Source organism: Nelumbo lutea, chromosome 1 (genome assembly GCF_056320005.1).
Source record: "Nelumbo lutea isolate HS-2025 chromosome 1, American lotus-T2T, whole genome shotgun sequence".
NCBI classification, from domain to species: Eukaryota; Viridiplantae; Streptophyta; class Magnoliopsida; order Proteales; family Nelumbonaceae; genus Nelumbo; species Nelumbo lutea.
Genome location: NC_142684.1, coordinates 140,651,154 through 140,674,387, shown reverse-complemented (window position 1 = coordinate 140,674,387; position 23,234 = coordinate 140,651,154). Strand labels below are relative to the sequence as shown.

The 23,234-nt window shown below is 37.5% G+C and overlaps 2 protein-coding genes across 3 annotated transcripts in view; one reads left to right on the top strand and one right to left on the bottom strand.

The window, feature by feature from the left end:
* LOC148877968 (lysine-specific demethylase JMJ27-like) overlaps positions 1–13,185 on the top strand; it is a 35,413-nt gene extending 22,228 nt beyond the window's left edge. Inside the window, exons 8-14 of one of the 2 annotated variants that reach the window (XM_088947377.1) lie at positions 9,656–10,216; positions 10,294–10,366; positions 10,463–10,548; positions 11,072–11,191; positions 11,266–11,336; positions 12,790–12,834; positions 13,030–13,185. In XM_088947377.1, the coding sequence (XP_088803503.1) occupies positions 9,656–10,216; positions 10,294–10,366; positions 10,463–10,548; positions 11,072–11,191; positions 11,266–11,336; positions 12,790–12,817 (939 nt within the window). In that variant the 3' untranslated portion in view covers positions 12,818–12,834; positions 13,030–13,185. Of the gene's footprint in view, positions 1–9,655; positions 10,217–10,293; positions 10,367–10,462; positions 10,549–11,071; positions 11,192–11,265; positions 11,337–12,789 lie in introns of both variants that reach the window. The other variant, XM_088947369.1, reaches the window with a different exon arrangement.
* A 7,304-nt stretch (positions 13,186–20,489) lies between these two features.
* Positions 20,490–22,716, bottom strand: LOC148877967 (putative GPI-anchored protein At4g28100). The gene is made up of 2 exons (XM_088947328.1): positions 21,328–22,716; positions 20,490–21,055 (listed from the first exon to the last, which is right to left on the bottom strand). Exons 1-2 carry the CDS (start codon positions 21,949–21,951, stop codon positions 20,711–20,713), a joined length of 969 nt encoding a protein of 322 aa, XP_088803454.1. The 5' UTR covers positions 21,952–22,716; the 3' UTR covers positions 20,490–20,710.
* Positions 22,717–23,234: the final 518 nt, after the last annotated feature.

Here is a 23,234-nt window from a genome sequence, read left to right as displayed (position 1 = left end):
TCGGTGGCGAAGGATTTGATGGGTTCAATGACACTGCTGTTCAAGCTCAAGAATTTAACAGCCATCTTTGCAGCTTGATGGAATGAACGACCTGATATGTAACGGTGCAAATCAAGGAAAGCTTATTGTTGGAATAGTTTACTTTAGATTTATGTTTAGGCTATGCTTAGTTAGGGTCAGTTTGTTCTGTTTAAAATAGCTTTTTTATCAGTTTATTATCTTTAACTACAATAGGGTCACAAGGGTCTTTTCCCTTTTAATTATGGTCACCCTATATATAATATTATAATCTGGTAACTCCGGACTGAATTCTGTTCACCAAACATCTCTCTTCTCTCTCTCTCTCTCTGTCTCTCTCTCTCTCTTTCCTTCTTGTTTCCTACTGTTCTTTCTCTGTTAAGATGGTATCAAAGCAGTTCTACTAGGTTTGAGAGCAGATCGAACAAGGTTTTCTCTTCATCTTGCTGTCTTCTCCAGACTGAGATCAGAAAAGCTGACCTACGACTGGTACAAGTTTTCTATTTTTTCTCTCTTATCTTGGTCGTGCACCAAGAGAAAACTCTATGAAGCAAGTTTGCTGACTGCTGTCAGAAAAATTGTGAGGTTCAGACCTCTTTTCTATGGATCATGTGATCCTGTACCTGAGAAGGGGATATCTGTAGGTCACAAATGGCCTGCTATTTCCCAGTTTTGGTGTAATTATAATGTTCTGAGGATCTCTCCTGGTGGTTAATGTGCTTAGATAATCTGGATGTGTTAATTCTGCACAGGTCTGAAATCAATCTAAGCATACCTTTTTTCGGAGAATTGGTGCTGGTCTGTGTTCAGATTGTGTCGGTTTGGTGTGTGCAGTCAGGAGGGATCCTAAGTTGTGTGTTGAAAACTGAATAGTAATGTAACCATGTCCTCTGAGAATTCTGCAACTTCCGGGGTTTCAGGAGGTCAAAACAGAATGAGTGGGGGGATGGATATGAGTTTCCCCATGGCTGTAATTCTCTTTGATGGACTAAACTACCTTGAATGGTCTAGGGGAATTAAACTCTACATTACTGCCAGGGGAAAAATAGGGTATATAAATGATAAAGTGAAGGAGCCAAAGACTGGAACTTCTGGACATGACAGGTGGAACCAAGAAAATAGTATGGTGATGTCGTGGCTCTTGGTTTCCATTCTGCCACAAGTAAAAATGACCTTTATGTGGGCTGAAACAACTTGTGAAATATGGGAACAAGCAAAATCTACCTATTCTGAGCAGAGGCACTATGCAAAGATATACTAATTGCAAGCTGAATCCTCCACTTGCAAGTAGGGGGAGAGAAGTCTCTCAGTGTACTACTCAGATTTGACATCAATCTGGAAGGATTTGGATCATTATCAAAATGTGAATTGGAAGTGTAATGAAGATGCAAAGGCCTAAAAGTCACTTGTCTCCCAGCAACAAGTATTTGCTTTTCTTTTGGGACTGAATCCTACATATGAGTCTATTAGGGTACAAATCTTAGGAAGTAAGGACTTACCTTCAATTTAGGAAGCCTAAATGGGCTCAGGAATTGAGTAAGAAATCAGCATCTGGTCAGAGTAAGAAGCTAGCCCAGTACAATTAGGAGAAATATAACTTAGCAAATTTGGCATCTCAAGAGACTAGTCCCATGGTACTCAAGAGTGACACTCTGGCTGACCCCAAGGAATAGATTATCAACTCTTTTTGTGACCATTTGGAGTTACATGGTAGGACACTTTGCCAAATGGATTTTGGCCATACTCCTACCTTCTTTGCATCTACATCAGGTAACACTACCACTACTTTCCATATGTCATCTCGTATATTTGATTCCCCTAGGATAATTGATTATGGAGTCTCAAATCACATGATTGGTAATTCAACTTTATTTTAGGCATATAACCTCCTCTCTGAGAGAGATAAGATGAGACCGGTTGATGGATCATTCTCCACCATAGCTAGCCAAGGAACCATCTCCCTTACTTTTGGTCTTACCCTCTCTAATGTGTTGCATGTTCCTAAATTACCTATCAATTTACTTTCCATTAGTAGTATTGCTCCTTGAATTGTTCAATTACTTTCTTTCCTTCGTGTGTGTTTCAGGATTTGGCCTCTAGGAAGACGATTGGTAGAGGAAGCATGGTGGATGGACTCTACGTGTTGGAGAATAAATCCAATCTTGTGGATATAGAGTCCTTAAATTCATCTAGAGAGAGTTACGCCTACTTATGGCATAGTTGTCTTGGTCATTTTTCTTTTGGGTCATTAAAACTTATGTTTCCAAAGTTATTTAAGTTTTTGTCAATTAGTGACTTACAGTGTCAAACATGTCAATTGAGCAAACATTGTAGAAGTTCTTTTCCTTTAAGAAATAAAAGATCCGAATTTTCGTTTCATATTGTTTATTCTAATGTTTGGGACCTTGTTAATCTACTTTCTAAGACTAAATATAAGCATTACTTTGATTGATGACCACTCTAGATATACTTGGGTTTATCCTATGCAATCTAGAGATGAAATGCCAAAGATTGTGAAAGATTTTCAATGCATGATTTTTACTCAATTCCAAACTAAGATTCATATTTTTTCGTCGGACAATGCAAAGGAGTACTTCCATAGTGATCTCACAGAGTTCTTTGCTTCGTGTGGATCTCTTCATCGGAGCTCTTGTGCTAGGACACCCCAGCAAAAAATGGTTTCGCTAAAAGAAAAAATCATCATCTTCTCGAAGTAGCTCGTGGATTATTACTCCATATGCATGTTCCAAAACGCTTTTGGATGGATGTGTTGTGTGCTGCATATATCATCAATTGTATACCATCTCAGTTACTAGAGTATAAGGCCCTACATTAAATATTGTTTCCTACGACTCCTCTGTCCTCTATTCCAATGCGTGTCTTTGGGTGTCATTGCTTTGTTCATGACTTGTCCCCTACTCGCAGTAAGCTCAATCCTTGTGCCATTCCTTATGTTTTTCTTGGTTACCTTTTATCTCAAACGGGCTACCAGTGCTATGGTCATGCTTCACACAAGTACTATATTTCCATAGATGTATTTTTCTTTGAGAGTCAACCTTTTTTCTCAGTTTCTCCTCAGAGGAGTAGGGTTGGGGAGAAACACACCTAGGCTCAATTACCTCCTCTTCCTAATTCTCCTCCATTTCATGTCTTCCTTCGCCACCACAAAAGCTAGTAGAGTTCAAGAGTTGTGGAACTTGAAAATATGCAGTCAACATCATCAAACTCTCCAGAGGCAAATCCTCATCATCAACTAGGTACACTTGTTCCCATTGATATGCCTGATCTTCTTGATATTGATCTCCCTATTATTGATGATCTTGATGTTCCTATTTGCTAAGAGAAAGGGTGTTAGATCTTGTACCACTAGTCATCCTATCTCTCACTTTGTGTCATATGATCATATCATGTGTTCTTGTCCTCCGTTGGTAGTGTTTTTGTTCCTAATTATGTGGCAAAAGCTTTATCCAAATCTGAACGGACAGATGTAATGAAGGAGGAAATTAATGTCTTGCACAAAAGTGGCACCTGGGAGTTGGTGGATCTTCCTAAAGGAAAACGACCAGTGGAATGCAAGCGGGTGTTCATAGTGAAGCATAGGGTTGATGGTATGGTAGAAAGGTGCAAAGATAGATTAGCGGCAAAAGGGTTTACACAGGTATGTGGAATAGAGTATGACCTTTGCTCCAATAGCCAAGATGAATTCTATCAGAATCCTCCTTTCACTGGAAGCTACTCTTGATTGGGAACTTCACCAATTGGACATTAAAAATGCATTCTTGAATGGTGACCTAGAGGAGGTGTACATGACTCAGACTCCAAGTTTTTGTGCCAAAGGCAGTGAGCAGAAGGTGTATAGGTTAAAAAAAATCATTATATGGGCTGAAACAATCACCTCAGGCCTGGTTTAGTAAGTTTCACTTAGCTATACACTAGATGGGGTTCAGACAATGTCAGCCAGGTCATACTCTGTTTGTGAAGAAAAGTGAAGGAAAATTGCATTTTTAATTGTGTATATTGATGACATAGTGGTCACAAGAGACTAGAAGACTGAAATACGAAAGCTGAGGAAATTCTTAGCCACTCAATTCGAGGTGAAAGATCTAGGCTCATTACATTAGAGGATACATGCAAGTTAGGGTTGAAGCCAATTGATTCACCCATTGAACCTAGCCATCAGTTGGGAGACGGTCAGGGGGATGTTATGAAAGATGTGAAGAAGTTCCAGAGACTTGTAGGGAGACTCTTGTATTTGTCTATGACTAGGCCTAATAGTGCCTATGCAGTGGGTGTCTTTAGTCGGTTCATGCATAATCCTAAGACAACTCACTTTGAAGCTATAGAAAGGATCCTTAGATACCTCAAGAAGTTCCCAGGAACTGGTTTGTTATTCCAAAGACATGGGCATTTGAAAGTTGAATTGTATATAGATGCTGATTGAGTAGAGGCAGTCGATGACATAAAGTCTACTAGTGGGTATTGTACCTTTGTGGGAGGAAACTTAGTCACCTGGAGAAGTAAGAACCAAAGTGTACTGGCTAGGTCCAATGCTCAAGTGGAATTCGATGTTGTCTCATGGAGTTGCTGAAATCATGTGGATAAAAAACTTGTTAGGTGAACTAGGTTTTGTAGTTAACAACCCCATGCTACTCTATTGTGACAATAAACTGCTATTAACATTGTTGCTAACCCAGTCCTCTATGATAGAACAAAACATATTGAAGTGGACAAGCGTTTTATTAGAGAAAAATTTTGAGTGGAGAAGTGTGCACTCCATATGTCAGCTCAAAAGAATAACTTGCAAACATCTTCACCAAGGGCCTTCATCACGTGCGGCATAATAATTTGTGTGACAAGTTGGGCATGATTGACATCTATGTCCCAACTTGAGGGGGAGTGTTTGGAATAGTTTACTTTACATTTATGTTTTTATTTTGCTTAGTTAGGGTCAATTTGTTCTGTTTAAAAATAGTTTTTTTATCACTGTTTATGCATTTTAACCACAGTAGGGGCACAAGGGTCTTTTCCCTTTTAATTATGATCGCCCTATATATGATATTATAATATAGCGCCACCAAACTAAGTTCCGTTTGCCAAAATCTCTCTCCTCTTCTCCCTTCTCTTCTCTCTCTCTCTCTCCTTGTTTCCTACTGTTCTCTCTGTTAAGATTTATTTGCTCATGACAGGGAGGGGGTGGGGGACTATGTCTGAGGCTAGGGGTGCCATTTTTGATGGAGTTGGAGGGCTGGGAAATGAGATATTGGAAATGAAGTTGGAAAATTTTTGTTCAAATATTGAACAAGAGAAGTGGGATATGGTGTTGGGCTCTTGAAGTTCTAGAAGATGGTTTGAGTCCAGTTCATGTTGTTGACTCAGTTTCCCATGACATTTCTATTGAAGATTCTATGGGTTTGGAGACTAGGTCATTGAGCTTTGGATTAGGAAAGGTGTTGACCTTTTAAATGAGGGCAGTGGGAAGTGTGCCAACAGTGGATTGAAGAAGGGCCATAGCAAGCTAAAGTCTATCTCATAATGTGTGTGGGAAGAGTAGAGGTGGATTTGGGGACAAGGAGATTATCAATCAAGGGTGTGATGACCTAAGATGAAGGAAAGGAATATCAGCTTGATGAAAGGATTTATGAGTTCTTAAGTGTCACAATTTAGTCCATATTACCAAAGTTTTTTTTCTCAGTTGGAAGGACTGTGGGGAGCAGGTCCTTGCAGAAAATGTAAGAGGATTTATGATAGGAGGGTTAGAAGAAAAAGACATGCTCTAGTTCAAGAATATGGGCACCTAAATGTTGATAATCCAAGAGCCTGAAGTGGTATTTGTTCAATTGAAATGGTTGATGAATCTAGTAGTGTGGCAAAAAACGAATACTGTGGTGAATTTTGCAAATATTGAATCTTCTGGTTCTTTCTTCCATTAGAGAATCTAAGTTTGTTCTAAGGAATAGTGTTCATATTTCTGCCAAGGTGTTTACATCTCAATCTGCAAGGTACAGAGACCAGGTAAAGAGATTTGAGAAGAGATTGAAAGGGATGAAGTTAGAGACTCAGGAAGGATGGGGAGGATCTTGAGGATCAAGAGGATGATGAAAGTGATAGTTGTCAAGGCGACACCTAGGCAACAAGGCACCCTTGGAGGCTGGCCTTGCCTAATCGCCAAGCAGTTTTGTATATTGTGTTATAAAAAACTTTTATATTCTTAATTTTTTGAGATTATAATTATAAAATAGACATTAATAAACTAAAATATTCATTTTGTGTGTTTATATACTAATTTATTTTTATTTTTTATTTTTATTTGTTAGAGTTTAATCAACATAAACACTAAATGCTGTATTGAACCCTCAAAGACTTCAAAACCTGAACCAATAAGTAAGGAAGAACTTAAAATTTTCTTCCGCCACCTTTTCTTTTCTTTTTTTCCTATAACAAAAATAGGAGCCCCTATACATTTTTAATTTTCTTTCCTTCCTTTTTCTTCTCGTGAATATGTTGATTTTCTATACTTTAACATGAAGTTTATACTTTTTTATGAAAATTATGGATAATCATTAAGGAAATATGGTTATGGAACCTAGGGAACTACCCTAGGATAAATGTTTTTACTTGAAAAGAAATCCATTGCCTAGGCGGGTGACTAGGAGACAAGATACCTCCCTGTTGCCTAGCCTCGCCTTGGGGCCTTGAAAACTATGAATGACATCTTAATAGATGAAGCTGTTCACAAGAAAAGAAAATTCAAATTGATAAGAGTCTGGGTGTGTTTTTTAGGGGGTGAGGAGAATTTAAGAAAAGTGTTCTTGGAGCTAGAAGAAAGAGAGAGAAATCCCTATAGGTTCTTCCTTAGAAGTTGGAAAACTACAGTGTTTTTTTTCTTTGTTTTCTTGGTGGAAGGGAAGATAGCTACCTGAGCAAAGACTTTATGTTGTGGTTCCAATATGCTGTTGATTATTGCTTTTTTGAGTAAAAGGTAAAGTAAATTTGTATTTCCAAAACTGGGAGGGAGAAACTCCCATATTGGCACCGGTTATTGTTGAGGCTTCTTTTTGTTTTAGACAGATTGATTGGGTGGGGTTCTTCCTATTATTAGGGATATTTTTTTAGTCGGTTGGATTTGTTGATAAAAAATTGATTTTCTCAACCACAAGACCAAATAAGAAAATACCTGCAATTAAACAAATCTTGCAAATGCTCTAGGAACTAATCTAAATTGAGGGTTTTGTAACTGTGACATTGGATGTGTTGGAATGGACCAAACTATCCACTTGGATACTTTTTGGCTTGGACTTGTGGGTGAGAATTTGGTCCATGTGTCCCATCCCATTACATCACTTTTGTCCCCTTTCTTTCTACCGCTAAATGATGACTTGATATTCATTGTTTCCTTGCCAAAAGAATCTCTGTGGATTATACTGAACTTATTCACTGCAGATTCTAGGATTTTTAAAATTACTATAAAGGGTGGTTTTCAAGATGGCACATGTGATGGTTCTCTCAATCGCATAAAATGAAGTTGGCTGAAATTTTGATATTTCTCCAAACTAAACATGTAATAGTTTTTTTTTTCATTATGGAGTTTACTAACATGTTTTTTGATAGATAAGTTTGCTAACATTTTTCCTATATTGCATTCTGTTAGAGTCGGCTATAGAAGGGTAGTCTAGTCATTTTACTTTATGTTATATGTTAGATGTAATTACTATTATATTCTAAGTTAAGTGATGTGTCCCACACTTAAGTGGGGGCACAATAGTCACTGTGCTTCTGTTTAGAAAACTATAAATAAATCTGGCCGACACAATAGACATTGTGTTCTGTAGTTTGAACCAGTCTTTCCTTCTACCTCTTCTTCTCTTCTCTTTCTCTCTTTCCTTCTGTTATTCTGAAACTGAAACATATACAGATCTGAACTTGATCACATTCTATTGTTAAATTCTTATTTTCTTATGCTTCATTAGAAGATTTACTTATTATAAATAAAGAATGGCCATTTGGGAAAATCTTTCCTTGGATAGATGGGGAACACCCCCTATTCAAAAGATAAAAGTTGCTCCTTTGGGTAGGCATCCATATGCATAATTTGTTTGGAATTATTCTAATAGAAGCTCCTTGTATATTTTGGCAAGGGTGATACCTTTTTTTTCTTGTTTTTTTTTTCTCTCAACAAAAGCAGGATAGCAGGATGTGATCATGTGTGTATGTGTGTGTGATCTTGGGGCAATGGTAAAACCCCAAGCTGAAAAGTGTGACAATGCAGATTCAACTAAGTGTGGCCACTCTGTCCAAAAATGCCAAAGGTTATACTCATATCCAATCCACCCCTCTCAAGACTCCAAAGTTGTAGGACCAACATTGAGTAATGACCCTTGTACAGATTTCCTTCAAACATAGTCTGAATTACCAAGTGTCAGGTGAAACTTAGTAAGTGATTTGAAAGGTGTGCCTCAACTGCGCCTGGGTGCACAAGTGAGCTGCATTTCAAGGAATGTTACTTGGTGTACAGTGCACCTAGCTGTGCACCTGGAGTGCCTTGTGTGTCTTGTGCCTGAGCCCAGGCATGCACCTCTTCCCAATCTTGTGCCTCCAATAGAAACCCCCTTTTTGTTAGTGTTGTTCTCTCATCCCTAATAATACAAAATTTTTTTTATCAAACCATTTGATTCCTAACCCTAAAATATAATGAAGTGCAACTAAAATCACAAAACTAATCTGTTTCTATATTTTAGGACTGTCACTTGAACTTGTCTGGGCTTGATCAGAGGGGCTTGGTATAGAGGTGAACAACGACCTTGTAGAAATAGGAATACAAGATGTATATAATCACATTAACTACCTGAATAATGCAATTGGGAGAGAAATAAACAAATCAAACCTTCACATGCTTGAATTGTTGAGTGCTTGAACATTTTTATATGTTATGTTTGATTTTATTTCTACATTTTCACTTTTAATATGTTTAATATATTATGTTTATGTATTATAATTAAAGCCAATAGGTTTTTTAAAATACTTGGTTTCTTTTAAACTTTAAGTTTTCATTTTTTAATTAATATTATTTTGAATTTTTAAACGTTTTGCATCTTGATTCAAAAAGGTGTGTGCATTGCATTACCTTGCACCTTATGCCTCGAACATGGAAAGTGCCTTGTGCTTTTAAAACATTGATGCATCATAAGTTCCTGAAATTTTGAATACTTCAAAGAAATTAAAAACCTTGATTGTACCACTATGAGAGGCATTACATTTTCCTGGCAGAACTTGACATTCTTGACATTTTTCACTTCTTATACTGCTAGATGCCTCAAGTGTTGACCTTGTGGTTTTAACGAGGTGAAAATGAGATTTCCAAAAAAAAAAAAACAAAATTGCCAAACCTGTACTGTCTAATATTTCAATCACTAGGTTTCAATGTACTTTGATCTTAGTGAGGCTCACAAGGGTTAAGAAGAAAACAATAATAAAAGGACTAAACAGAAGAGCTTTCCAACTTAGCACCTGTTGCCAAAGGCATAGGGTGGTCTCGGTGATAATGTTCATTATTTGTTGGAATTTTAGAGCGGTTATTCTCCTTTTTAATGTGTCTTTTGCATCCTTGTTTCTGTTCAGATATCTATTCTTGTTTTTTCAGGTGAATGTTCTTACACATACTTCAGAGGTGCCACTTTCCATAGACCAACTTGCTAAGATAAAGAAACTGAAGAACAAGCACAAAGCTCAAGACAGAAGGGAGTCTCTCAAGACTGCTATAGATAAAAAAATGGTAAATGAATTAAAGCAGAAGACATCTTTATCAAACAAGGGAAAACTAGGAACTAGTGAGTCAATGAATGCTACTAGAGGATGGAAAAAGTCATCCAAAGAAGCTGCTAGAGTCTCTACTTCCCCTCCTGACCTGAAAGTACCTCAAGAATGTTATACCAGTGTCAAAGATGAAAAGTTGCTAGATGCTGGGGAGTATGACTCTGATTCTAAAGCCACAAACGGTTATTGTTGTACAGCCCATTGCTCCAAAACATCTGAAGATGGAGATACACTGTGTCAGAAGAAGAATGAGGAAGAATCCATAGTACCTAGTTCATGTGGTGCCCAATGGGATGTTTTTCGTAGAGAAGATGCTCCAAAATTGCAAGAATACCTTAGAAGACACTTCGCTGAGTTCAGGCACACATATTGCTCTCCAGTTGAACATGTAAGAAAAGAAGTTTTAAATAAGCATTCTAAAATGAAGCAGCTTCAAGGCTGATGTATGAAATGTCTTTGCTACAGGTTGCTCATCCAATTCTTGATCAGATTTTCTTTCTTGATACAAAACACAAGCTAAGGCTTAAGGAGGAGTTTAGTGAGCACTAGTTTCTGTCTTGTTTTATTTTTTTCCTATTTATTCCATAATTGGAAATAGATTTTGCTAATCCTGACAAACATTCACTATTTCTAGAAATTGAACCGTGGACTTTCAATCAACACCTTGGAGAAGCTGTTATTGTTCCTGCTGGGTGTCCATATCAAATTAGAAATCTTAAGGTAACTTGGGCAAGCCAATTAGCAACTCATTTTCCACATCCACAAGTTTTGTTGGATTGAACTCACTACCATTGCTTTTGATCACATGATATATAAATTCTATATATTGCATCTCCACCATTCTTTTGGAGAGCATATCCTTTACAAGTTCTTCTGTTGGAACCATTGAGTTATAACTATGCTTCCAAATATTAAATAAAATCACAAGTTGTTTGCTACCTGTATGCTTGTATGGTCTTGCATAGGCATGCATTTGCATTAGCATGTAATCTGTGATCCTGTCAGCATCGTCTTGTATGCATCTATGTGCCACAGATGTTATAGGCAATACCTAATTGGTTGAGTTTAAATGATCTTGTATACATCCATGTATTAAATGAAAGCGCAAGTCATTATTCCTAAAATCTCATCAGGATGACTTTGAAGTTTCTTCAAAGTCCAATGCCTAGACTATTTCTTCACAATTGTAATTTCTTGAGATTAAATGGAGAATCTTAAACTTCTGGTGCCTTGTGGTATGCAGTCTTGTATAAATGTGGCATTGGACTTTGTGTCACCAGAAAACGTCCATGAGTGCATCCAAGTAATTGACGAACTTCGACTGCTTCCTAAAAACCATAAAGCTAAGGAAGACAAGCTAGAGGTATATCTCTTCTAACCATCAGTTTCTATATATTCTCCTCTTTTCCTGCTACTTATTACATTTTGTCAAAACAGGTGAAGAGAATGAGTCTTTATGGTATTAATGAAGCAATTAAGGAGATCCGTGAACTGACATCAAGTGCAACGTAAGTGGTTTTCTTGAAGTGAAAATAATGAATAAATAAATAAAGTTGAGTTATGTCTTTGTGGGTCTAAATTAAATGTCAAGGTAGTATCTATGGGAATGCTATCCATGATTTCTGGAAAATTGGCTTGAATTTAGTCGTAATTTGCCATATAATTGACAAAATCATATATTTTAGAGCATATGATTCACATTGAACTCTGTGAAAGCCACATTGTGTTGGCCTGGTCTAGCCCAATGGTACAATATGCATTTATGTGCTCTTAGACAAGTTTTATGGCATCAAATCCTTCTAGTCACGAAGATACTACTGGGTATCAAGAATCAAGAAAAGATGACTGGATATGCATTCATGCTAGATATTTTTGCAGCAATACTTTGAATTTTTCATGAAAAGCATTTTACAGAGGTTACAGTGGTACTTTGGAAGATGGAAATGTATACACTACACATGCTAGTATTTTCAATAAATAATGTATTCTCAAGATTAAAGTTGCCAGAAGTGCATCAGGTGGATCTATATGCCTGAAACCACAGCAAGTTGCTGTTAGTGGAGTTATTCCTTTCAGCACCCTGGCCAAAGGGCAAGCTGCAAGCAATTTACCTCTTCAGTGGAGACATGTTTACTTATCTTTGACTTAAATTTTGTTCTCATATAGTTCCTAGTAAAACTTTATATGGCTATCGTATCTTTTTTTTACCATAATATATGATGCACATAAACTTAGTATATCATTTTACATGTTTACAACCCCATATATATATATCATCTCCTTTATGGAGCAACTTATTATAAGAGATTTGGCCCACTCAGCATTAGACAAGAGAGCACCTTTCTTTATTGGCCCTTGTAATGATGATTTTCTTTCTTTTTTCTTATGTTCCTTTTTTGGGAAAATCAGAGCATACTGCCACCTACTTAGGACAAAAAATGTGCTGCTGAATTGCTCAGAAGGATGGTTTTAGAGGCCATTATAACTGAAAAGGTGGTTTTAGAGCAAAATGCTGGAATAGGATTCATTTTTCTGACCTGAATTCTGTGAATAAATCGTATAATAAGGATGATTTCACTTTTAACACCATTCTTTTGACATGTTTCCAGTTATGTAATTTGCATTAAAAGTTTCTGGTTAAGCTCTATAGATCATGAATTTATACCAGTTCATATTTTAGCACTAATTTACATTGAGAACGTGAAGGGAAAAAAGTACTAGAACATTTAATATAATTATTTACTAAGATATTGCTCATGTTCAACTTCCAGAAGACAGAAAATATAACATTAAAAGAATATTCTAATTTTCTTATCTTATGCAACATTTATTGGAAAACACTCCTAGTCATTTTTTGCTGCTCGGCTCTTAAAAATAGTACTTGACAGAAATCAATCTATCAACTATACAGTATTATAATTTTTGTTCCATGGATTTTACCAATTCTGCAATTTATTCCAGGTGTAGTTCCAAGCTCGAAGAAGCATGAAGTATGAATCTTTGGATGTAAGTGTAACTCATTGGTATTTACTTCATTTCACTTGAAATATTCTTATGACTTGGAGTTTTCAGTTTTGCTCCTATTGCATGTATCACATGCAAAAAATTTTGCTTCAGTTTGTGAATAATGTAGCTTCCACTTTTTCATCAACTCCTTTTCTTTATACTTGTTTTGCTTTCTTTTTTTTGGCATTGATAAAGACAATGAAAAGCCAATAACCCTGTGCAGCATAGGTAGGTTTAGGTCAGTATTACTTGTCATTTTCTGTATATATATCCGTTCTGTAATTATCAGCTTGTTGGCTGACATGGAATAACACAATCAAACATCTATAATTGAATCTTCTCATCTGTAAATCATTGGAATGCCATGGAAGTCCACTGCCAATGTTACAATTATTAAATCTTGTGAAATACTTGATTTTCTAGCATACAATGGGCCCATGTGCCTCAGTTCAGTTTGTTTAAAGCATAATTCCTATTTGTACAATAACTGTTTTGTCCAGCTTACAAGAATACAAAGTTTTTCTAGTGTTTTTGTGAGGTTCATGATGATTTGCAAAAGTAATTAGGTGTGGACAAGGGATCAATGTTGTATCCATTGTTCAAACTTGATATTTGTTGTACTGCATTGTATGATACTATACTATCAGTTTTCAGGGTCACTTATAATGAGAATTAGGCAGATGTGTCATGTTTAAATAATCATTGTGGTAAGTTGGGCATCGACTGAAACTTAAAGAAAAAAGAAAAATAAAATTTTGGATCAGTTCATCACAGAAAGAACGACAGAACAGGACTGGTTTTGCCCACCACATATATGGGACATGGCTTCACTAAGGGGGAATCTGATCAAAATGCATGCAACATACTGATAAAGACAATTCGAGTGTTATTTGTATTGTATGTCAGGTAGAAGTGACTAGCGAAAAAATTGAGATAACATTTATAAAGGAATGCTTTGAATTATTCTCTCTAGAAAAAGAACTGGGCTATCATTGGGGTATATATGATGTTATATGCATCAAGGAATGGGCGCATGGCACACGGCATGGCTTTTATAGGGGAAATCATGCAAGAGATTTGGGGCCCGTTTGGTTTGCAGTTGGAATCGAAATCGGAATCAGAATCAAAGGGTCCATTTGGTTTGTGGGAATAGGGGTCTGGAATCAAAATTGGAATGGGCTATTCCAATTCCAACTGTTTGGTTGGGTGGAATCGGAGTCCCATTCCCATTCCTTCCGGAATGGCCATTCCCTACCCTTCCCTTGGGAGTGAAATCTCATTCCTGCTTATTACAATTCTCATTCCCACTCTTGTCTGAACCAAACAGATTATGAGAATAGACCATTCTGATTCCGATTCCAAAGAATTTCCATTCCGATTCCAACAATGAACTAAACAGACCCAAAATTCTCCTGAATTGGAATTAAAATTGGAATGGTTTATTCCCATAGTCTCTTTGGTTCAAACAGGAATGGGAATTGGAATCAATAGGAATGAAATTTCAGTTCCAAGGGAGGGACAGGGAATGACCATTCTGTCAAATAGGAGAATGTAATTCCAGCAGGGATGGGAATGGGATTCTGATTCTGTTCAATCAAACAGTTGGAAACTTAGAATTGGAATAGCCCATTCTGATTCCAATTCTAGACCCAATTCCTACAAATCAAACGGGGACTTATATTAGAAAAGTGGAAGGTATGTGTTCATAGTCTAGGCAGTAGGCACATATTTCCACATCACTGGTCAGTCTTCAGCTCTAGGGTGGGTATTTGCTTGACATGGTAAGTTGTACCGGCCAGGCTGGTCCGGTCATTGTGCCTGACATACAGGCCCACCCAACCCTAGTACTGAACTGGGGCGGACCACAGCGCCAGCAAGCCCGGTTACTGGTTGCCTAGACCACACAATCCACAAATATTAATTTTTTCTTTGATAATTTTTCATCAATCCCTGGTCTATATTAACAAAAGAAGGTAGATGCATGGAAATGAATTCTCCCTATTAGAGTTATTTATTCCTTTTATGGCACTTAGATGGATAATGTGGCTGATCTAAACTATATATTGGATTTGTTATCCATCAAAAAAGAAAAAAAAAAAGACTATAATCTATATATTGGATTTGATCCTTCGAGATGGTGATACATTTAATTCTCCTGTCCAATCAGCCTGATACCCCGCCTTATATATTTCCTTTTGAATCGCAATCGTTTTGATATGCATGGACCACAAAACATCAGCCCAGCCATACTGCCTAGGTTGGGCGGACCCCCAGCCTCCACTATTTGTTAAAGAGTCTTTCTGCATTTCTATTGCAAGCCTTTATTTTATTTTGTTTTACCTTTTTTTTTTTTTGCTTTTATTTCTTCCTCCCTTCTATCACAGACCGGAATATAAGACTGACTATGGTATTAGGGGGTGGGAAAAGGTTGGGCTGGAAGCCTGGAAATTCGAATCAAGAATAGGAAACTGCTCAGCAAAACTAAATGGTTATAAATCAGGTTGTAAATGGTAAGACTTCATTGACTCAAGCCATTGCATGTTTTGGTAGGTTGGTGGGTCTCGCAAAAATTGCAATTCCAAGTGTGCAACTTGGAGCACTTGTTAAATAAGCTGAATGTAAGTTAGGGATACATGTTTGTGCACAAGAGTAGACCTGGTTTAGCCATATACATTGTAAATACTCTGGAGTGTACCTAATGGCTAATAGTAGAAATATATAGAATATATACGTATGTACAATTTAGGGAGCCATTCCTTGATGGGCACAATGGTAAAACCTTAGGCTAACAAGAATGAGAATATGGGTTTGAGTCTAAGAGCAGCCACTTGGTGCTAAAATGCCAAAAGCTAGGTCTATACAATCCACCCCTCATAATGGCTCTTTACATATAAAAAGGCCATTACTCAAGGTTGGTCCCAATTATGTGGGCTCTTGGGAGGGGAAGATTAAGTATGGCCTTAATTTGTGGTTTTTTTTTTTTTTCACAAAGTGACTGCTCACAGACTCGGACTTGTGTTCTCATGCTTGCCAGCCCAAGATTTTACCATTACACCAAGTAATGGTCCCTAATGGCTCTTTATACATATATATTACTTTAAATACACAATGTCCATACATAGATAGCTATGTATGTATGGACAAAATATTTATATGAAATGTCCAATATCAACTTCAACGTTGAATGACACTTGACACATGACACAGGTGGAGTATGAATGTTTCCAGATCATTCCACCCATACCAAATTGTATTGCCCTTATCATGTTACATAACGTGTATTTCTTATCTACTGATGCATATAAATACAAAGCAATAGCAATTGCAGGATGGTACGTTGGGTTTTCTTGTTTAATTTTTAAATCCATTTTTTTCACCACTAAACCTTGCATTTTCATCCTAGAAACTTGTCAGAGAGTTTCTACCTTAAAAAATTGAAATCATGCATCAAAAAGGAATAGCACTCATTAAATCGAAAGAAAAAAGATCTCTTCTTTGCGTTTTTTTTTTTTTTTTTATCATTCAATCCTTCACATTTTAGTAGACTGTGAAATGCAAGCTGTTAGATTTATGATGTTTTAGCTTGTATTATAGATCCATGGATTTTCCCCAAAATTGGAGAAACAGAAATTATAAAAAAATAGTTATTTTTTATATGGTATGAAATAAGTTTAAGGATGGAATTATGAATGGTCTATAAGATCCTTGGATCCATCTACAATTTACGTCAAAGGTATGCTTTTTTTCTTAATTTTTGATAATTTATAAAAATAAAAATAATAATAATAATAGAATAGTTACTTATTAAAATTTATGAATTGCGTATGATTTGTGTCTTAGAATTATGCATTTTTACACACTCTCGTGGACTTATATTTCTACATTCTCATGGATCTATTTATTTTTTAAATTAACTATATATTTCTCTAATTATTCATTTATAAGCATTGTTTAATACATATAGTATTTTGTAAAAAACTATATAGCCATTAACTTGCTTATAAAGATTAAGCGTATCTTGTACTTGGTGTTTTGTGTTTTGGTATATTAGATTTTTTTTTTTGGTAGAAGGTAAATTGGGATCTGAGACATTAGTTAACGCATATTAGTGATGTTATTATGTAATATCTACATGTTGTCAAATGACTTCAAAAAAATGTCCTCTAATGTTAATTGTGGTGTATCTTTTTTTATATAAACAAGTATGTGATTTTTATATGTTTATTCTTTTTGGAAAAGAAAGCTATAAAGCATGCTTTTTAAAAATAAACTGGTGATTGAACCAGTCAGGGGTCCGGTTACCAGTTCGAACGGTCGGTCCGTTCTGATAAAAAAAAATTAAAAAAATTGGAAGATGATCAAAACCGTTCAAATGGTTCAAATGATTCAAACGATTAACCAGCTGATTCAGCAGTTTGCTGACCAAAATCAACAGTTTTGGAGGAAAACAAAACCGGTCAAGTGACCAGTTTTGTTTTTCTGGTCCAGTTTGATTTTGAAAACCATGCTCTGAAGCCAAAAGTCATTTATCAAATATTTCGGTGGTACAAATGATAAAAAACAGTAAGGTTTTCAATACAACTAGGTGAAATACATTCCCAACGATGTTGCTGCCTGAGTTGCAAGGAGAGTCCAGCAAAATCTTGTTCATCAATATATAAGCTACCGAAGATTCTTGAAGAAAATGGAGAATCAACCAACCTTTAGTCATAATAAATTCACCCGGAGGCTTAACCGCTTTTGCCAATCGAAACTAGACCTTGGTCTTCTCAAGAAAGCCTGATGAGACTGCCCTCATCAAAATTTGTCTTCTTTTTTTGATAATTAAGGATAAAATTCACCCAGATGATCCGCAGAGGGAGACCCACACCCCTGGGTCAGGGAAAGTGCAAAATTGTGAGCTAGGGGATTCAGCCCACAGGGGACATGGGAGAAAACGACCTGAGAACAATTCACTAGGCAGAGGGGAGAAAAGTCAATTGAGTTTTCTTCTCCTCGTAAACGGTGTTTGGTTCCATTGATTTTTATATGAAAAAAGACCAGTTTAGCACGATATAGGCATTTTCTTCGAATGGAATTTGAAATATTGTTTAACTAAACTGTTTATCAAATAAATATTTTTCTTGAATTGTGCGAAAGTTATTGGTGGATAAATGTCTTTTCAATGTTTTTACTTTTGGGCATTTTTTGACTATTCAGTTTATGTGGCGCCTAATAGCGCTTAACAGTGTCAAATGATGCTTAGCTATCAAAAAAGAAAGGCTAAAAAATGTTATTTCAACTATATTTTTTTCCTGTGTCATTGAGGCTGAAGAGTGTAAAACCTTATATTTTACATGTATTCATATTGTACAATTGTACACTTTCCAAACTGAGCCTAATATATTTATGGGATTTGTACAAATTTATTTAATGCATATATTATTCCACCTTATCTTATACGTGTATACAAAGCATACGATAGCCAATGCTGACATTTGGAACGTTATCCAAGGCCAACCAACGTTTAGGTCAAAATTGAGTTGACTGAAAATCTAAGCCCACCCAAATCGCAGCTCAAATACCAACAACCCAGCTGTGTCTTAAGACTACAAAACGAGAGAAGGAGGATCTCTGACGACAAAGATGCATTTACAGCACCAACTTGCCACATCAGCATTTATGCAGAACTCTGAAATCACTAGGAATTAGTAATGTCAATTAATGCAGAAAAAGATGGCGCAACGTTTAACCTAAAAATTAATGTAAGGGAAAATGATTGCTGAATCACCATTTTTTACGTTTATTCATTTTGAGGGGCGTCAAACTGTCAATGCAATGCCCCTTATAAACATGATTACGAGGTATTGTGTTCCTGATTCATGGTGGAAATGATCGATTATGAAATGCATCCCTACCACACTTTTAAAGGTTGGTAATGGTTGCATCATAAAAGAACGGAAAACATCTACGGTCGACCCCTTACAACTTGTGTTCATTTTTTTTAGTGGCCAAACAAATGGGAGATAGAAATACACCTAGACATATAGGGCATTAGGGAAAAAAAAAAATCAAAGAAACGGAGAAATATTATGCAAAAAGCAAAGATTCATCACAAACATTCCAAAAAAGTAGTTCAATTAATGACTCATTTAGCTTCTCACTCCTGACTTTGGATTTTCACTTTCTCCTCGAAAAGGGATGTAAGGTAATTCAAATCTTAGCTCCAGCTCTAAACGAATTAGCTAGAGAAATTAACAACGAAAATAAGAGAGTGAACGCGAGGAGGGATACTAGCTGACCTTCATCAATATAGCGTTTTATTTGATTAAGCTGAAAACTTGAAATACAAAACCAAAATCCAGTGGAATATATATTGATGGAAAGAAACAAAAGACAAATAGCAAAATAGAGAGTGATGGAGCTTCAGTGCCTTGATCCTCACTGGAATCGCTGGATGGTTAGGCTTAAAGGTGCTATTTTCGATGCTATTCTCTCCAAATTAGCCATCCAATGCCTTTCTCTTCATTGGATGGGTTAGGTTTAAAAGTAAGATGCTTTAGGATTGCTTGGATAGAGTTTATAGCTTGCTTTAATGGTTTTCTATTATTTTTGCTATTTTCACATGAATGAAGTGGAAAAAGATGAGAAAAACAGTTTTGGCCTGCTTTAATTTAGAGAAAAAGTACGGATAAGTCTAATGCAAATTTTTTATTCCCACTACAAAATCATAAATATTCTCTATACATACATACCCACCATGACTTCGGATCAATTCCGAACATGTACTTTTAAGCCTACAAAATCTAACCCTAGGGTTATCGGTAATTTGGGGAGATAAAAAAGTTAGTGGTTAGAATTTGAATAGATAAATATAACGAAGGTAATAATGTCAAGAAAAATTCATTATCATTAAACATTTAACAAAACTGGGAAATTACAGGAATGCATACATCCTTCTGTTCCAGTTGTGGTGCACGGCCACCCAAGCAGAAAGTAAAACATATCGATCGGCAAAACATTCAACCGGATTTCTCTCCCCAAACATGTTTATTTATTTATTTAATGGGTTAGTTTTAACTTTTTTTATTTTTCGTTCTTACGATGACCAACCAACATCCTTTTTGCTCTCGGGAGTTCCTCCACCTCGGCATTCTTCAACGTTCAAACGAAAAATTATGTTAATTAACACATCCCCCGAGCCCTAAGTGGTTGAACCCCTGACAACAGCACCATACTCAGCCGAAACAAACAGATTCCACCTCGTGTCTGGTGAATCAGGCAAGGCAAGCAGAGAGGCAGATGCTGGAGTCTGGAGTCTGGAGGTGGAGGAGGACACCTTTGTATTTCATTCGAACCACCTTTTACCACATTTTTTCTTATAAACAATTATCATCTACTGTAATCTCATTGACTTCAGAGTCGAAACAATCAAACCCAGAGAAACAAGAATTGAAGCACCAGCAGCTGTGCAACTCTGTAAAAAGTTTCTGTTGGCCTAACATGAACGAAACCATATATATTACAGCAAACAATGCACGCTCTTTGCACGCACTGTGCAAAAGCCAAAAGGTAATGTAATTGTAGTCTGTAACGTAACCAGCAACCACTCTGTTTTCCTCGTTTAGTGTCAACACGGTAAGAAAAGAAAAGCAAAAAGGGAGATAAAATATAGAAAAAAAACTGATAGACCCTGTAACAGATCACTCCACACGGTCACACATGTACACAAACACCTAGATGTCAAAAATAAGTCTGAAAGTGAGCTGTGTGTATGTGATGTATATTGTACAGTGGGCTGAAAGAGACGAAAAGAAGGGGCCCCGTTGTCATATAGCATCACGTGACCGACAGAATATCCAGCGAAAAAAAAGCAAAAGACGCTGATTCTTAGACTTTAGACGACGAAGACGAACACAGCGACTCCCAAGGCCAAGACAAGCAGAAGCAGCGACTGATCTACCGGAAGAACAACCGTTGCCTGAGACGAGTCCTGCCTCCCAAACTGGAGGGAATCAACGGCCAACGGCATATTCTCCTGATCGGGACTGCACTTCGACTGGTGTGGCGGGTGCGCACTGTACATCATCGCACGCAGAACAGCTGACACGGTCGGGATATACGCCTTTTTGTTCCTGGCCAGCAGCCACGTCAACCCCATTAGCTGGCAATCCCTGCCGAACATCTTGCTCGCTCGTTCGTCGTTTTCTTCTCCAGTCCCGTTCTTCCAATCTCCCTTTAGCTGTAAGCACGTCACAAACACACAAAATAAACATGCAAAAGAATTATTATCGTTAGAACTTGATTTGCTTTAAACGGAAACTGCTTAATTGCACGGTTGATTGGTATGGCTCACGTTAGCAATAGGAAATATACGGAAGAGATGACAGAGCAACACATTTTTGTTGACAATTCGGTTGCCGTTCAAGTAATGGCAGATGATTGGGAATTATGAAGAAAGAAACCGTCAATGGGAAGAAATAAACTATAAGAAATAGTTAAAAAAAAACTAACCTTTTCGAGGGCACCGAGACACTTGGTGCAGCCGGAGTAGGACGAGTTCCGGCAATTCCGTTCTAAATTCTTGACGGCAGCTGTCGGAGTTGCGTTCCGGTGGGAGGTAAGGTTGAATGCGGCGGGGCAACTCAGCGAGGTAATCTGATGGAGCCGAATGCCACAGAAACAGAGAATGGCATCGCATGTGGAGTTAGGCTGTGGAATGTTTATGTGGCGACTCTGCAGCGAGCTCTGAAGTGAGTTGACGCACTTCTGGGAGTCATCCGGTACCACCGGACCGTCTGACGACGTGGGCACAGCTGATGGTACCTGCAGTGCTGCCTTAGCATGCGCAGCGAAGAGCCAGGCGGCGAGCACCGGACAGCAGCGGCTACGGTCGAGGTTGCGCCCGCATGCTTCACTGACGCCGCCGAAAAGTTCTTCGGAGAGGTCGAGATGGCATGTTTGTGCTTGCGTTTGGACGGGAAAGGCGGGAACGGTGTTTGTATTAGAGAAATCACCCGGTTTGATGGGCTGCTGGGGACCGCTTTGAGATTCCGACGGGATTGCAGAAAGGGATATAGAAAACAGAAAGGATAAAGCGATGAGATACGTGAATCCGAATGATAACGAGAAGTCCATTTTATTTGTATATAATGCCAATGGGTGTCTAAAATGTGAAGATTTTCTCTTATCGTCGTCGGGAGAAAAGAATACAATAAATATATATGTCGAAACAGAGAGACGTACGTCAACGCCTTATGAACTGCTCCATTAGATCCTCGAACATCCAATAATCCAGCCTTCTCCCCTTATTGCCCTGGCTATTGCAACCGAAGCTAGAGAAGAACGCGGACCACCTCAGCAGTTCATTTAATGTAGAAATTCAAAGAGAGGAAACAGTAAAGAAGAAAAATCATTCGGGTTTCGAAACTCGGAGGGAGATGCAATGCGCGCTGATGCTGTAGAATGTACTCTCCCAGAAATCCTTTTTCTTCCGAGATTCCACCATAAGGAGAAGGCGCTTTTCTCTGCAATCGACCTTTGCCTGATTCAAGAAAGATACAAGAGATATTCAAAGGACATTTCAACAAGCAATCCCAAACAGTAGAAGAAATCTCTCGTTACTCTCAGGAGAGAGAGAGAGAGAGAGAGAGAGAGAGAATCAGCATAGGAAGACGATGGTTGAGGGTCTGGATATATGCAAGGAAGAAGTAGTAAATAGAAATTGAAAGACGTTTATGTTGTCATATTACGAGGGCTGCAGGCTGCAGCTAGAGAGAGAGAGGAAGGAAGAGAACAAAAGAAATAATATAGTTTGGTAGGAAGTTTTGTCCGCCTGTGGGGTCCTTTCTGTTCATTGGTTTCTCTTCTCTAGGGCCTAGGGGTAGGGGAGTGTCTCGTGTTGTCCTCTCTTGGTTTTGGAATTTCGAAGACTTATAAAAATGGGGCTTCAATTCAATTTTAAATTTTTAAGAGGGTACGATCGATGACAAACATTTTACATCGTAGAAAGAAACGACAACAAGATTCTAATTCAACCGTCTCTATTTATGGGGCTTCTCTTTGGATCGGAATATCAAGCAAGAATTACTACTTACTAGCAGTACCAGAGTGTGTGTGTGCATCTGACATCCTGACTGAGACGAGTGACGAGAGACGATCAAATGAATTATGAAATGAGTCTCCATTTGGTCCAATCTCGGATAACCATTCCTCCTCACTCCTCACCCTTCGCTGTCGTCCAAATATAATTTCAGATCACCCCTCGTCATAAAAAAAAAAAAAAAAAAAAAAAAGAAGAAGATTCGCCTTTACCTTTTTCCCTCACATCTAGCTATTGGTCCATATATGCATGCATTGAGTCGATGATAATGCAGGGTGGTGTGCTGGATTTTGGTTTTCGTCGATGGAGACTCTAATGG